We start from the raw sequence: 14,246 nt of genomic DNA, 5'->3' as shown, positions 1-14,246 counted from the left end.
CCTCCAGACGTTTTTGGACTACAATTTCCATCAGTCCCAGCCAACATGGTCAATGTGCCAGGGAAGATGGGAACTGTAGTCCAGCATCATATGGAGGTGGCCACAGGTTAACCACCACTGCTGAAAATGTAAAACTGGTTATTTTGAAACAGCCACCAAATTAAGGCCATTTATAATTGTTCCCTGTGGTAGTTCATAAAGTGGTTTAGGCAAATCTCATCCTTCCACCACAAACACTCCCTTTTGGGATATTTCTGGTGGCCTGGTGAAACTCACTCAATTCCCTGATATATGGTATACAGTGGGCCCACAACTCATGCATAATCTACTTAAACAATCATGATTCGAGGTGAATAGCCAAAAATTAATTAAACAAATGGAAAACCCAGCACAGGAATAGCTTTTTAAGCCCTCTACCTGGTTGCTGGTCTCTGGGAGGATCACGCAAGGGCCCTGGAACACTCCTAGAAGCCCGCTCTGGACAGGTAGGGATGGTTGCATGGGATTGATGGTTCTGGGAATTCCTGGCTTTATGTGATTTTGCCTTTGCATGTGGACCCCAGGACAGAACCCTCACATAAGTGATGGGCCCAGTGTACATGAATGGCTCTTCATCATATCTAACATGTGCAACATGGAGCAGTTTTAAGTCTGGTGCTTATTCACTACTTTATGTCAAATAAGTGAGCGGCAAAATCTGAGCTTGGGCTGTCAATTTACACCTCTGTTTCAGCACAAAACAGGAGGTGGGGAATACAGAGGCGTTGGACTTGACCATCAAAGGCTGTTCAATTATCTTCACAACTGAATATATCTTTCATCAGAAATGAAGCAAAGGCCACAGCAAAGAGCTGTCAGGAGAAAAGAGATGGAGAATGAATGACACACCACAAGGAAGGCAGGAGGGGACAGAAAGTGCTTTGTCCATCCTCCACACCTCCATGCTTGAAGCATCAATTAGTTAGTTAGGAAACAGCTCCTTACTAACCTAGAAGAAAATGGGTGGGCTACAGACAGATTGTGCCTATTTGTCATACATGACAGTGTTCTTAGGAAGAGAATTAGGGGCAAAATTGGGAGGCCAAAATGATCCAGTTCATTCCATATTTCCAAATTTAGGATAGTGGGGAAAGGCACCCATTGCCCACTGCAACGCACTCTCAGCTGGTGGTGTGAAAGTTACCTAGGAAGTTGCCTAAACTCAAAGACTATGGAATGCTGCCATGGGTAAAAATAAAATGAAGACTTTAGTCCCCCCCCCCCTAACCTTTACACTACTGTCAAGTGTAAGTTCCTTCAATTGCAGTGCCATGTCTGGCATTGATTCCAACACTAAGGCTGCAGTCCTAACCATGTCTTAATGACTTCAATGGAGCTTACTACCAAGTAAGTGGGGTTAGAATTGCAGCCTAAGCCATCAACTGATTGTAAGCCTGAACACACCATTTGAGAGGAACATAACACTTGCCACCAAGGGAATGCCTCCCCCCTTCTTCCCCAACAGAGGCATTCACATAAGCAACCTTTCTTTGGACCAGGTTTGGTCTGTGGTAATCTCAGGAGCAGGAAGGAATCAGATTAGAATCTACCAAGATTGTCACCAGATCTTTCTTGAAAAATCCCCACAGATGACTCATTACAACACAATGAATCTGACATATCTAATTTCACAGAAACATTCTGGCGAAGAGAAACATTACATCAGAACACAATTTTCAAAGGTTAGAAGAGAGATCTTAATTCGGGCTGCCGGCAAACATTTGCTCTGCATAATATGCCTGGAACGTGCTGCAGAAGTATTTTCTCCTGATCTCAAGCAATTCTGTGTATAATTAACTTGAGGCCTGAGACAAAACAATTCTATTAGTCTTTTTGAAGTGCATTTCTCTTGTGGATAAGAACTCCCACTCAATATGGTTATTTTTCTCTGCTTCAATTTAAACCGAGCATCCCCCCCCCCCCAAAAAAAAGATTTTCTGTTTAGCTCATTGTATTTCTTTTGTTATTAACAAAGCAGTGCAGAGGCAAAAGAAGCTTTTGAGGGAGAAACACATTTCAGAAAAGGGGAATGGACACTGGAGGTTACCATCACTTTGTCCACCTTATACTTGCACAGCTGAGTAGCTGACAGACAAGTTTTCTCTTAGCATCAGATCAGTGCTGATGACGGATCACAAGCAGATTTGGCTTCAGATACTGCTCTTTAGTGACACTGACAAATTAGTTGGATAATTATTTCATATTATCAGTGGCCCATGGAATTGATTCCACAAAATTATGGACACATGGAAAATATATTGTCCATGCAAAAAAAACCAAATACTTTTTATCTGTGATGAGACTCTTAAGTTTGAGTATTTGATAGTCTTCCAAAGGAAGAAAAAACCCCTCCTGATTTTGTCACTCTCTATTAAAATGCTTTTCACTGTGGAAAAAAGAGGTACTAGATGTAAAGATAATATAAACTACAGATGTTTTTACACATTTAATAAAGCCTTAAATCAAGAGCACTGCACAATTATCTATTCTTAAAGATTTCCATGAGTTGAATATGCCCCCTCTCTCTAGATAGTTAGAAGCGCTTAACATATATGTTAGTAATCCTTCCAACAGTTCTGTAAGGTAGGCCAATATTAGTGGGGTGGGGGTTACGACATATTCAGGCCACTCAATGAATTCATAGCTAACATGACATTTGAAATAGATATTTCATAGCTCATCCCTTTAACCACTAGGTTAAGTCTGCAGCCTCCTTACCATCTCACTGAGTCAATGCCTTTCAGTTCTTTGTGTGCATGTATGCACTGGTGGGTTGCAGGAGTCTGCCTTTAAACTGTTAGGAAAGACTTTTTTTACTGAAAACCTACCGAAAGTCCCCCCCTCCCCAAATCTATCCATCTCAAAACTCTGCCATACCAGGTGTTTGTGCAAAAATAGCTACACAACTCCAGTCTGTGCCACATGTGCTTTTCAAAAAACGAAACAGAAGCAGCACAGAAGGAAGTGAGCGAGATAATTGCTGGCTCGAAGTGCCACACATTTTACTTGTGGGCAGAGGGCCAGCTTACACCAGGCAGAATTGGCCAGCGCTGCTTATTGGAATTCTGGGCTGGGCCTTCATTCTGGTCCGGCGACAGCTGTAAGCCAGCAGCCCATAGCATCTCAATCAGGCGCCGAGCTCCGTCAAAGAATGCTGATACGGACGGAAGCTGCTTCAGCTGCACTCCGCCTTGAGAATGACAGTCAATCTTGGATTCCAGATGACAAGAACTGGATAAAAAATGTAAAACAAATGGTGACCTTTCCAAAGATTAATTTGTTTACCAACAAAGAGCTCTCCGTTTGTCATCCAGGATAGGGGTGACCTTCACATTCCCATTTCTAGGTTGAGAGGAGGCTGAATGTAGTCATCTGTTCACTTAACTCTGTCTCACCAATTATTCCCTCTCTTATTTTTGGTGAAAGGGACAGTTTATTAATTCACTGTGGTCTCCTGTTATGTTCTTATAAATGCAGTCAACGTATTCCAGATTACTGCAGTGGAACATCAATTTGTTTAAGTCTAATTCTGCTACTGATGCCAAAATTATGGTTTTCTTTGTAATTGCAGCCATATGCAAGCATTTAAAGTATGTGTGTGTGTGTGTGTGTACAGTATATTCTTTTCTTCAGATCTTACACTGCTTCTATCCACTCTCCTGTTCATTTGAAATGAAAGAAATTGCTTTATTGCTGTCATTTTAAAAATGTATGCATGCATCCCATAGGAGATTAATTCAAATACATGCGTACATAGCACAAAACACACACACAGAGTAAAAGCGGGAAGAGGAAAAGGAGCAATTGGAGTAACTTAGTTGAACGGGCAGCAGAAGACAGCAACTCGTAAAAACTCGAGATCGCCACAGCATTAAATTCTTCCTTATGAATAAATGAAGAGGTTCCAAGTTTACATTATTTATTTATTTATTTATTTGGATATTGGGACCAAAATGCCAGTATAAGTCTATGGCGGTGCAGCAATCTTTATGAAAATGAGAACGATAGAATGCTCCTTCTAGGTCACAGCAATTATTTAGAACTATCATTGTGGCAATTTCAACGGCCATTTTCCTTGGTGTATGTTCTACGACCGAGGTGAGCAGCTCATTAGGCCATGTCAGAAATCACTGGCGAGAGGAATGTTAGAGGGATGCAGCTCATTTGCATCTCTAAGATGCAGACAATTAACATAATTTGCATCCCATTTTAATTAACATTGCTAATCTGCATATTTTAGCCACATGTAATTAACATAATTTCATGTGTTCACAAACAATACTAATCTATACATTTTAATTGCTTGCAATTAACATAATTTGCATGTAATTTTAATTAACTGTGCTAATTTGTATATTTCCATTGCTGTAATTAAAATAATTTCATATTTTCACAAGTGCTGTCTTCTTGTATATCACAGTTGCATATAATAGACATAATTTGCAGATAATTTTTCATGAATACCAGTAAGTTATACATCCAAGTGGTTTGTAATTAACATAATTGACCTATCATTTTTTTAAACAAAATGTTGATTTTCAAGGACCAGGATTTATTGTAAATGTGCATTATCTGAAACAACTTCCAAGATCCAAGTTGCTATCTTTTGTAAACTTATGGCCAAAAATGCTTAAGCACAGAAAACATGGAGAATCTAATTGAAACAGACTCAGGGCTAGTTTGTATATGCAAACTAATCATCAGATGACTACAACATCAAGTGATGGGTTGAACACATGAAGCGGCCATCACACATTAAACACGTTAAACACAACTTTCATTCTACCTCCCACTGCCTCAGGCACAAAACATTTTAATGGAAATAGTTTACTCATCAAGAAGGTGTTGTCATCAAATGTAAAGAAATCAATGCAATGTCATTTGAAGCCCCATCTTCTTCTGAGGTTGATCTTCTGAACTAGGACTGCATCTCCTAACCACCCACCCACCCCCAAAAAGCTGCTGCCTGGATTGTTTGGGGGAATAATTTACAATAGTTACAATAATATTGAAACAAATAAGCCATTGAACCACATCTTTGTTACTTACAGGGGCTGCTTGTCTCTGATTCATTATTGGCAAATCAACTCCATAGTTCTCATTTACAAAATTTCGATGGCAAGCATTGCGTGGATTGTACATAATCTTCACCGTCATTGAAAGTTTTTGCTGCAAGAGAAAAAGCTGTAAATAGATGCTAAATGGAACATAAACAAAGGTTCTAAAGAACTCATCTGCTGATAATTTCCACACATGCTTTGAAAGCATGTGTGGAGTTGCTAAGGATGCATGTGCACTGGGTTTTCTTGGGCAATTGGCTTAGTGCACTGATGTACAACCACAAGGCAGAATGCAAACAAAATGGCTAACTAGAAAAAGCAGACATATACGGTACAACCCAAACTCACATCCTGTGTGGATGAGGGAGGTCAAAGACCAGAATGCAGCACTAAAGTAAGAAACATTAGATTGTATAACCCCTCCTTTTGCCCTTCTGTCACCAAACCAGGGGACTAAACTCTTAGCTACTACCCCCTTTGTGGCCCAAAACTCTGCAGTAAAGGTGATCCTAATCTCAGAGGCTCTTTCTGGCAGCTCTGGCCTCACTTAAGTCAAAGAGCTCTGGACCCTGGGGCTGGCAGCCATACATTTGTTGCAGGACCTAGAGCTTCTTTGGCTGACTAGACTCAAAAGGGTATCCCATCACTCTCCCTACTTGTGATTCCCAGCAACTGGTATTCAGATGCTTACTGATAAGCAGCCTTTGCTAGCCTTATCATCCATGTATTAATCTAACCCTCCTCCAAAGCCATCTAACTTGGTGGCCATCACTACCTCTTGGGGGGTAAATTCAATCCTGAGGGTAGCTCCACCCAGCGGCACTCTTGGCTTGGCATGCTTTGTGAGGAGACTGCAAGGGACCCATGAAGGCATGAATCAAGGCTTCAGGATTTAAGCTGCAGGGACTGGGTATGAATTAGGAACTAGGTATGAATTACATTTTAAGTCCTTCAGCAAAAAACTATCCACATATTATTAACCTTGCCTTTTGTGGGCTAGAATCTTACTCCCCCCACTTCCAACCCTCTCCCTGCCCCCAATGTTGAGATTCTCTGGATGTTGAAAAAGCCAGAAAATCCACTGGGCTCCTCTGCATAGTATCTTTTGCTCTAAGCGGATGTAGTTGATTCCTAGTCTGATCAGCAGGCTACATTTGTGGTCCTGCCAAACTTGCTGTAGATTTTTATTTAGTTATTTATTTTTAAATCAGGGATTACCGGCCCAGTGAACCAAAACAGCTTCCTCTGGTTCAGCTTCAGTTCACTGACTCCATGAAGGTAAAGAACATGCTTAGGAAGTAAATGGGAAATAAATAATAATTAAAGAAATGGGAATTCACAATCCTGAAGGGAGTGATAATACTGGTTTTAGCTGGATGGAATGTCTCCAGCTATTTTGCTTGCTTTAAAAAAAAAATCCAGCGGAAGAAAATCCTAGTGGAAAGGGGGGGGGGGACATATCTTTAATAAGCTCATCTTTGGCTTAATGAATATGATGCCTTCTGTTTTATGGATATAAAAATAGAAGCCACAGAAGTTAACACACAGGGTAGAATTATCCCTGTGTGCAGGCACTTGCATTTCACACAGAGCCTGTCTTTTAATTGTGCTGAAAGGAGAGGCAACAACACATTTGGACCTGTATCAAGAGCAGTAATACCTCCCTGTAGTTTTCCCGTAAACATGGCACTGAAAATGAACACAGGCTTATTCCCCAGCTGATGAATGGGGAACAAGCATGGCTGCTTAGAGCTCTGATTTTCTCTGCTCTTGCTCAAGCAAGTTCAGCAATCTATCAAGGCTGAAGATCTGGCACCAAAAATAATTCAAAATTTCTGCCATAACAAAGCCCAGGCCCTCAACATAATTATGCAGTTCTGCCAAAATGAGTCTCATTTTAATGATTTACTTGAACTTCCATGTTTGGGGCTTTCACAGAATCCAGAAAACATAGCAAGTCAACAATGTAAATTTCTAACCTGCCCTATAGTAAAGGTAAAGGTACCCCTGACCGTTGGGGCGGTCTCTGGGGTTGCGCACTCATCTCACTCTATAGGCCAAGGGAACCAGTGTTTGTCTGCAGACAGCTTCCGGGTCATGTGGCCAGCATGACTAAGCCTCTTCTGGCGAACCAGAGCAGCGCACGGAAACGCCGTTTACCTTCCCAACAGAGCAGTACCTATTTATCTACTTGCACTTGATGTGCTTTTGAACTGCTAGGTAGGGCAGGAGCTGGGCCGAGCAACGGGAGCTTACCTTGTCGCGGGGATTCGAACTGCCGACCTTCCGATCAGAAAGCCCTAAGATCTGTGGTTTAGACCACAGCGCCACCCATGTCCCTGTATCCAGAAGCTTAAGGCAGGTAATAGGCAGCAATCTCTTAGCTGGATTTCACAACTGTTTCATGATAAAGAGTCATTCTGCCAATGCACCAGCAATTGAGAACAGCTGGCAAAGCTGAACTACATTTATTTTCTGAAGTTAAATTAGGGCTGGTTTTTTTGTCGGCAGATGCCATAATGACATGATATGAAAGGGCAGTGGGGCTTCAGCCCCACAAGGTAAACCCCAGGTAGGCCATAGCATGCCCTTCTTCAAATTAAGATCAACCATGCATAGTGAAATAGAGAAAGATTGGAGGTTGGTATTAGAAGCAAAAAATATTAAATGCAGGAGCAGCCCCTTTCTCGCTTAGCCTACTGTCATTGTGGGTTTGGCCAACCTGCTTCTGATCTTCTGTCCATAGATCCTCTATATATTTTGTGCTTCTGCTGTTCATTACAGCATTTCATTTCCTTATGATATAGTTCACTTAGAGCATCCACACCTTACATTTAAAGAACATTTAATGCACCTTTTAAATATGTGACTTCCCCCAAATAATTCTGTGGATTATAGTTTACGCTTCAGAGAGATGCAATTTTCAGCACCCTTAACAAAACTAGGATTCTTTTGGGAAAGTCATTTGCTTTAAAAATATGGTGCAGTTGTGACCTTGAACTGGATTACGTCTCCTGCATCACTCCCCCCCCCACCAAATTTGGCTCATGTGTGGTTTCACACGCTATAGCTACATCCATTGTCCTTGCAGACAAGGACAAACTCCGATACCCACTTTCTGCTTTGAAAAGCAAAGCATTAGGCCTGCCCTTTGGGACTTGAGAGGTTCTTTGAGAGAGCACTAGGGAAAAGAGACTCAGCTGGGAGTATAAGACGGTTACAAAATCACTGGAAGGATTACAAGCCATGAGTTCCTTCAGACCTTTGGTGCAGAAGACCTATGTGGTGATAATCTGCCGCTGGGCTGAGTGGTAATTGCAGACATCTCTGGGTAAATTATTTCTTTCTGTGAAGTCTCCATGGGGAGCCCCCTGAGAGAAATAAATAGGGAAATGTTGCAAGATTTGGTTCAGTTCCAACTTTACTTTCCACACCTGCAATAGCTTAAACTGCTGCAATATATTTATTACTTGTTAAATTCATATCCAGGAGCACAGGCAGCAAGCAACAAACAATCAAACAATAAAAAAAGCTTAAAACTTGGGTTAAGTATATGAACTCGACAGGAGGCATTATTAGTGTCCTTAACTCTGTAGACACAGAAATTTACAGAATCCTGAGAATACCTAGTCCAATTTCTGCTATAAGATGGAAGGCATGTCTTCTGATACAGCTTTTTGTGTGTGGATTTTTGACTATTTGTAATATGCCATATGAACTCTACAAACACCCAAATACTACAATTAGAATATAAACATCTGTATTTAAAAATATACAGATAAAGTAACATACACAAATAAATTCCAGTACTCTTACCATTTGGACACCTGTCTTGAACGCAGATCCACATTAGAAGATGACGAAATCGTTAGCACAGTTTGGTTTACAGCATTTAAATACCTTTCAGTGTGTTTCTGTTCAGGGATAGGGAGAAAGAAAATATAGGATATTGAGGTGATGGCAGAGCTACCTCAGCCAGCAGATCTGAACAAATTTTGAGCTTTGAAAACAAAAATGAAAGACATCACCCCAGGCTCTGAATTTGTCCGAGTTTATGCCATGTCTAAGACAACCGTATAATGCTGAGCACCCAAAACGTACTGTCACTGCTCTAAAATACAATACTTGGCACTTCAAACCATTTACTATTCAGAAACGGAATTTAGAAAGTGATGAGGTGTCACATTTTCACTTGAGGATAAAATACTGATCAACACTTTCACTGGGAGACGTTTCCCCATTTTTGTTGGAAGATTCTCCATCCACTTACCTTTAATCTGTTCTCTGTACTTTCAATAGCAGCTTCAAGGTTCTGAGCATCCTGCAGTTCCCAATCATGGCTGATGTCTCGCAGCTGGTCCTTCAGCTGTTGAAGATCTTCTTGAACCTAGAAAATTAGTTGAAGCTTGCAGTAAATGCATGCATCATCAGAGGGTGTAAATATATTACACAGAAACTGAAAGCAAAACAGATTTATTAAGCACTGCACACAAACACACACTTCAGGGAGCAACCTCTGCAATTTTACGGAACACAGAAGAGGAGATGAGCAGGTTGAAAGGGGCAGGGAGGGTGTAAAATATTCCAACCCAAAAAGCATGCATCAGGGGGGAAAAGCTTGATAACTATCTATTTCTTCTATACAGGCTGCAATCCTAAACACACTTATTATTTAAAATGTATAATCTGCCTTTCCTCCCTGAACGGAACCCAGGGCAGCTCACAACAATAACATTATATAAAACAATGGAAACAACACTGCAACATATCACAGACAGTACTTAAAATCAAAAGTGCAAAAGTTTCATTGCTGCGAAATGCAATCAGATTTTTCTTTATAAACCTGCATAAGGTTGCACTGCTTAACTGCAATCCTACATAATAATAATAATAATATGTTTATAATAATAATGTTTAACAGGCTATTGTATTTTAATATTTTGTTGGAAGCTGCCCAGAGTGGCTGGGGAAACCCAGCCAGCTGGCTGGGTTTCCCCTGCCACTCTGGGCGTCTCCCAACAAAATATTAAAAGCACAATAAAACATCAAACATAAAAAACTTCCCTAAACAGGGCTGCCTTCAGATGTCTTCTAAAAGTCAGATACGGACGTACCTTGTTTTGCGGCCGGGATCCGTTCCAGAGCCCTGGCCGCTAGCTGAAAAGGATACAGGGTAAAGTGCCATGTCTGCACACATGTGCAGAGCGGTTTGCACTTCTGCGCATGTGGCAAACCCAGAAGTAACCCATTCCGGTACTTCCGGGTTTCCTGTGGACGTTCGCTGAAATGGACGCTAGACAAAGCGGACATTCGTGGAGGTATAACTGTAGTTGTTTATTTCCTTGACATCTGGTGGGAGTTGTTTATTTCCTTGACATCTGGTGGGAGGGCGTTCCACAGGGCAGGTGCCACTATTGAGAAGGCCCTCTGCCTGGTTCCCTGTAACTTGTGAGGGAACCACCAGAAGGCCCTCAGAGCTGGACCTCAGTGTCCGGTCTGAATGATGGGGGTGGAGATAAGTCCTATTGGACTTAATGAAACTGGCTTCTATGTACATATACTTAGGATAGTACTGTCAGATTTCTAACCCACGTCATCCAAAATGCTTGAGGCAACTTACAACATAGTACATCCATAACGGAAAGGGAAATAAATATGATGAAAATATCAATGAAATACACTGTCAACTGTAGCACTTTAAGCCTGGACTTTGGCAACACTGTAAGAACACAGCAACCAAGTTATAACTCCATACATCATTATGAAATGAGCATCATATTATAACAACAAAGAGGGCATTCTTAGCAGACTGCCAAGATGGTAATGAGACACAGGACTGGAGGTATTTTTTAAAAAAATACACAGAGCCCAGTGCATGTGGGCTATGTTTTTCAGCTGGAGGACCACATTTCCTTGTGGGGAATCTTCCAAGAGCCGCATGCCAGTGGTGGGTGGAGCCAGAATCAAAAGTCTGCAGGGCAACAAATGTACATTTTACCTTTGTGTCATAGGTTTCATTCCAGTCACACAAAGGTCACAGGTTTCTACGCCTCCACCTACCCCACACTAGCCTCCATCCAGTCAAGCTAGAGGCTTTATCACAGCCCAATGGTACATCCCAGCCAAACAAAAGCACTTAAGAGGAGTGTGAAGCAGGGTTGGGGAAAGGGGTTACCTGGGGAGCAGATGTGGTCTGGTGAGAGTCCTGATGTCCAAAGGGAGAGGCCACATTTGGCTCCCAGGCCCAAAGTCAGCCTATTAAACAGGAATGGACAGCACAAGCACCTCAGATTGTACCTGGCATGAAGAGGAACTCAAACATCTGATGGGACATGCTTTCTGTAACCTTACTCATTAGAAAGCATGCATATTGCTGACAACGAACTCCAAAACTCTGGATAACCCCACTAAGCAATTTCATGTAGATATTAAATAGCATAGGGGAGAAAATTGAATCCTGAGGAACCCTCACTGGAGGCTCCACAGGGCTGAAAGCACTCCCCAAGCATCCCCCTCTGGAAATGACCATCCAAGTAGGAACCACCACAAAGCAGTGCCACCCCCCTAAGTCAGACAGCTGTTCCAGAAGGATACCATGGTTGATTGTCTTGAAAGCCATTGAGAGGTCAATGTGAATTAACTGGGATAAATTTCCCTTGTCTCTCTACCGACATAGGTCATACAGGGCAACCAAAGCAGTTTCTGTGCCAAAACCCCAATTGAAATGGATCTAGAATATCAGTTTCCTCCAAGAGCACCAGAATCTGGTCCACAATCACCTGATCAAGAACATTTCCCAAGAAGTAGAGGATTAGCAACTGGGCAGTAGTTTCTTAGATTTTCTTAGTCCAGGGAGGGCTTCTTGAGGAGTGGTTTTACCATTGCCTCCTTCAAGCAGGCAAGGACCACCCTCTTTTTCATGGAGACATTAATCAACTCCTTGGCCCAGCCAGTTGTCCCCTCGCCATTAGTTTTTATCAGTCAAGAGGAGCAAGGGTCCAGAACTCAAGTGGTTGCCCTGAGTGAACCAAGAACACTGCCCATCTTATAACAAGTCAGAGTACTGCTCTTATCTAGTTCAGTATTATGCACAGTGGTACCTCGGGTTAAGTACTTAATTCGTTCCGGAGGTCCATTCTTAACCTGAAACTGTTCTTAAGCTGAAGCACCACTTTAGCTAATGGGGCCTCCAGCTGCTGCCGTGCCGCCGGAGCACGATTTCTGTTCTCATCCTGAAGCAAAGTTCTTAACCCGAGGTACTATTTCTGGGTTAGCGGAGCCTGTAACCTGAAGCATCTGTAACCTGAAGCGTATGTTAACCCGAGGTACCACTGTACTCTATTGGAAGCAGCTCTCCAGGATTTCAGACAGGGGCTATTCCCAACCCCATCCAGTGATATTGGGGATTGAACCTAGGACCTTTTGCTTGAAAGGCAAATACTCTACCACTGAGCTATGGCCCTTCATCTTTTCTTAAACATTACTGTTCATTCAAGTGACTTTTCCAAGATCTAAGCTTTGCAAGATCAAAGCAAGGGTCTTCACTGCAGACTAATCAAATGTGCTACCTAATTCTAAGCATAGCTTACTCAGAAGCTAGGCCCAGAGTTCAATGGACTTTATTCACCAGTTAAGTGTGCATGACATTGCAGCCTCAGCTACTATGGAAATTCTCAGCTCCCTTGAAATTTTCAATAAACATTGCTAAATCCAATCTTTCTCTGCCAAAAAGCTACGCTTCAATGTGCAAAAGGAGAGGAAAAATAAACATTAACATTTGAAGAAAGCATCAAGGCAAGAGCTCACAGAAGTTACGTAAAAGGTGCAATTTGAAAAACAGTTGGAAGGAGGCTCTGGAGCAACCAAAGAATAGAATGTGTTTTCATTTTATCTTTCCTATGCCCAGAACTCAGTATAGCCCACATTTCATCCTCACAACAATCTTTTCAGTTGGGTTAGGACAAGTATGTGCATGTGTGAGATGTTAGTCTTTATGATGCCACATGACTGTTTTTAATGAGTTTGGTTTAATTTTCACTACCATTTCAGACTGGTGAGGGCTGATTTGATTTTAATTCTGCAATACCAAAACATGGCAAGTCCCCACACACAGACATCTAGCATGTCAGAAGGCTTGGCTACAGCCCTCCTTTCTGATATGTTGTTGTCTACATGGAGGGACTCCTTTTTGCATGCAGAGGCACAGGGACTGACCACTTCAGAGAGGTCCACAGTGAGCATAATGTGTGAGGGGAGATTTGCACTTGGGTTGGTGTGGCTATGTGCCCTATGGTGCAGAAAACAGTCCTCTATTTGAAGGAGTCCTCTATTTGTTAGGCTGACCAGTCAAAGCCTGGTTTAAAGAAATTCTAAGGGAGTGGGGAGAGCTTTAATTTGCAAACCTGGACAGCAGAGGAACCACACTAAGTCATCAGGTCACATTGGTGGCAAGATGTACAGTGGTACCTCGGGTTAAGTACTTAATTTGTTCCGGAGATCCGTACTTGACCTGAAACTGTTCTTAACCACTTTAGCTAATGGAGCCTCCTGCTGCTGCCGCGCCGCCAGAGCATGATTTCTGTTCTCATCCTGAAGCAAAGTTCTTAACCTGAAGCACTATTTCTGGGTTAGCAGAGTCTGTAACCTGAAGCGTATGTAACCTGAAACGCATGTAACCCAAGGTAACACTGTATTTCTGTTTAGGAAACAATGAAAGCTGTTTTATATTGAGGGAAACCACTGGGCCTGTCTACTTGCACTGAGAGGTGGCAACTCTCCAAAGTTTCTTTCAGCCAGGAGGTATTCTCAACCCCACCTGGAAATGTCATTGGGGATTGAATCTAGGACCTATGACATACAAAACAGATGCTTTACTACTGAATTACAGCTCTTCTCTAAACATGTCATGGAACAGTTTAAAATGCAAATGTAAGCTTCCAGTGTGCTTATTTTTAAATGTGCACCTACACATATGAATTGGCATGTGCCACTTTTAAGTAAACCTTGTGGATGCTGCTGCTGCTCCTCCTCTTTATTTCTTGGCACTTTGTAAATGGCCAGCCTAATCAGGGTCTTCAGGGCCTTAAGGCCAACCCTGCGTCCAATGGGAGCGACGCAAGGCTGGGTGGGCGCGGGAGGCCATAAGAG

At 42.1% G+C, this 14,246-nt stretch overlaps 1 protein-coding gene and 1 long non-coding RNA gene across 7 annotated transcripts in view; one reads left to right on the top strand and one right to left on the bottom strand.

Annotated features, from left to right (window-relative positions):
- Positions 1–14,246, top strand: part of LOC310663909 — a 253,653-nt gene that overhangs the window by 61,836 nt on the left and 177,571 nt on the right. The gene's annotated exons all lie outside the window — the stretch shown is intronic.
- IQCH (IQ motif containing H) overlaps positions 1–14,246 on the bottom strand; it is a 79,868-nt gene that overhangs the window by 65,412 nt on the left and 210 nt on the right. For 5 of the 6 annotated variants that reach the window (XM_083411911.1, XM_083411910.1, XM_083411913.1 and 2 more), the window contains exons 2-5: positions 9,370–9,486; positions 8,916–9,013; positions 8,362–8,470; positions 5,089–5,208 (exon numbers count right to left, since the gene is read on the bottom strand). In XM_083411911.1, the coding sequence (XP_083268037.1) occupies positions 5,089–5,208; positions 8,362–8,470; positions 8,916–9,013; positions 9,370–9,486 (444 nt within the window). Of the gene's footprint in view, positions 1–5,088; positions 5,209–8,361; positions 8,471–8,915; positions 9,014–9,369; positions 9,487–11,274; positions 11,355–14,246 lie in introns of all 6 variants that reach the window. The other variant, XM_083411915.1, reaches the window with a different exon arrangement.

The sequence above is a fragment of the Podarcis tiliguerta genome (genome assembly GCF_965153285.1).
Source record: "Podarcis tiliguerta genome assembly, chromosome: 14".
NCBI classification, from domain to species: domain Eukaryota; kingdom Metazoa; phylum Chordata; class Lepidosauria; order Squamata; family Lacertidae; genus Podarcis; species Podarcis tiliguerta.
This window is presented reverse-complemented; position numbering and strand designations above follow the sequence as displayed.